Source organism: Penaeus vannamei, chromosome 6 (genome assembly GCF_042767895.1).
Source record: "Penaeus vannamei isolate JL-2024 chromosome 6, ASM4276789v1, whole genome shotgun sequence".
Classification (NCBI taxonomy): Eukaryota; Metazoa; Arthropoda; class Malacostraca; order Decapoda; family Penaeidae; genus Penaeus; species Penaeus vannamei.
The window spans coordinates 30047966-30050465 of NC_091554.1; the positions used below are offsets into that span (position 1 = coordinate 30047966).

Sequence of the window (2500 nt, forward strand, 5' to 3'; positions counted from 1 at the left end):
ACTGTGCGGTACACGACCTGCTGTCTTTGTTGGGTCTGCACCACCTCCCGGTTAACGACGCGGTCTTGGCCGGGTACTTGGACCACAGAGGTTCGGACTTCCTGACGGGTTTGTACCACGGGGACCGGTGTGACGTACTGGGTCCTGACAACGGTCTGCACCCGTGTGAAGGGCTGAACCCTTGTCTCGAAGAGAGTGGTGTAGATGGTGGTGGGAACCACCTGAGTACGTACCACCTCTTGAGGTACCACCTGTGTGAGGATGCGTGTCTGGGTAGCAATATTAGTTCTCGTCACCACCTGTTGACGAGTAGCAACGACATTCTCATAACGAGTGTTAACAGATGTGAAAGGAATGACCTGTTGACGCTGAGCAACAGTAGTTCTAACAACATCCTGTCCACGGACGACTGATGTCTTTAGCAGCTGTTGCACACGTGTGGATGTTACAAAACGGGTGATAGCTGGCTGTTGGCTCCTGACAATGGAGGTCTGGACGACAGTCTGAACACGAGTTTGTACAACGTCACGGCCTGGGACAGTGACGACACGGGTTGCTTGACGCTCCTGTGTCTGGTAATTAGTAAGAGGCTGGATGATAGTCCGGACCTGAGTGCTGGTCACCTCTACAGGAACAACCTGCGTCTGCACTTGTGTACGTGTGACATAGTTGACCTGTGGCACTACACGGGTTGAAGTGACGAAACGTGTTTGTACAACAGGTGGACTTGGAACGGTCTGGGTGACAAACCTGTCAACAGAACGAACGGCTGTTTGTTGAACAACGCTGGTCTGATATTGGACCTGCGTTTGAACACGAGTCTGGAAAAATGTGGTTGGTACCACCTGTTGCCTGACAATGGTTGTGGTTCTGTACTGAGTGTTGACTTGATTGACGGTCTGGAGGCGGACTGAGGTTTGGAGCTGAGTGTTGTAGACGACGGAGGTGACAGGAGCAAGCTTGCATTTTGCGGGAGGAAGGTATTGGTTGTCGGGTTCCTCGTAATTATATCCTTGGGGTTCAGCCGAGACCAGAGCCAGCAGCAGCACCGTCGCCGTCAAGCGCCACATCCTGCAAAGAGAAATTCCACAGATTAGAGCAGCGGTGATTGGAAGGCCCGCGTCTCGATCACTCATTTGGGAATAAAGTCCAATCACGCGCCCCTCTATCTGTGCAACTTCTCCATGCGGTGTGGGCTGACCCGAGAGGACTTTATCGCCCAGATGAGCCGCGAGACTTATCAACCGGAAGACAGAAACTACAGTTCCAGGACATAGATTCCAAGTGAGTGATGGATATCGAGAAAAGATTGCTCCATATTTGGAAATACTGAAGTAGTATGAAATATTCCTCGTATTCGTAGTTTCGCATTATCGGTGTTTGGTATCTATTGGATTATTTCATATGATTTCTGGAATGCGCTAATTAATTGCTAGTTTTTTTTTCTTTCTTTCTTTTTTTGCTTGTTCGTCTATCATTACCGCTCAAATTTTGACTAAGAAATAAAGGATCTCATGGTATTTTTTAGAATAATCAGAAATTACAGGTACAAAGTAAGGATTCACAGTTAGTGACTGGCACAGCGAAAAGCTGGCTGGACTGCTAGAAATATGAAGCACAATATCCAAATATCAAGCTGAAAGATTTCACTTGCACTACCGTACTTTAGCATTATGGTAATTTTTATATTTTGGTTAATACTGTCGAATTGCTCTTTTTCTATTAATAACACAATTACTTCTGTTACTAACTCATCTATTATCTTAAAAGGCAATTTCTTGGATGCTCATTTCTCTTTAGCATTGGCAAGAACTTCACACTATTTTTAAGCACTCAGATGCGATATCGACGCTCATCTATCACGGATTGCCGACGCTGATGCTGGCATAAGGAAAGGGGTCCATTCTTCTGAGTCAAATTCAAGTTTCCTTCAAGGATGAACATACAATATCACGTGTAAGAAATATATTACAATATATTTCAATCTAAATCTTATTTCGTCGGGTCTGGTAGTTCAATCCAATATATGAAGAGGTACTTATATGAATGGGATCTCACCATAGATTTACACATCACAAAAACAATAACCAAATAGAGGCACGAGAAGGAAACAAAAAATCTCACAGCTTCTCACTTACAATAAAGACTTTACGCCATAAAGGGAAATAAGCTTCACTTTTCGAAATTCCATTTCTAGCTCACGAGCGACCACACTGCTTACCTTTCACGTTTGTAGAAGAGAGATAAGAGAGAAGCGATTGGAGGGTCGAGTTCAGCGACTCTGTCAGCCTTTTGGAAGTACAGGCTATTTATACTGAGGTGTGGGCAAAGTTTGGTTCTCTTAATTCTTCGTTCAAGGACGTCGGTTATACCGGGAGGACGTGGGTAATGCCCCTAACTACCTTCAACTTATTTGTTTTTCTTATTATTCTTTGATTTAATGCGTTATAGCTGTGCGTTTCCATACAACACTTTCCTGTACAAATGGTTTTGTACGTTA

The 2500-nt window shown here is 44.6% G+C and overlaps 2 protein-coding genes across 2 annotated transcripts in view; both read right to left on the reverse strand.

The window, feature by feature from the left end:
• LOC138861959 (uncharacterized) overlaps positions 1-1136 on the reverse strand; it is a 1227-nt gene extending 91 nt beyond the window's left edge. Inside the window, exon 1 of the mRNA XM_070122444.1 lies at positions 1-1136. This exon is cut by the window's left edge and continues 91 nt beyond it. Within this exon, the coding sequence (XP_069978545.1) occupies positions 1-1136 (1136 nt within the window).
• Positions 1-2299, reverse strand: part of LOC113814717 (uncharacterized) — a 4032-nt gene extending 1733 nt beyond the window's left edge. The window contains exon 1 of the mRNA XM_027366766.2: positions 2222-2299. The gene's annotated coding sequence lies outside the window, so the exon portion shown is untranslated. The remainder of the gene's footprint in view (positions 1-2221) is intronic.
• Between the last annotated feature and the right edge of the window lie 201 nt (positions 2300-2500).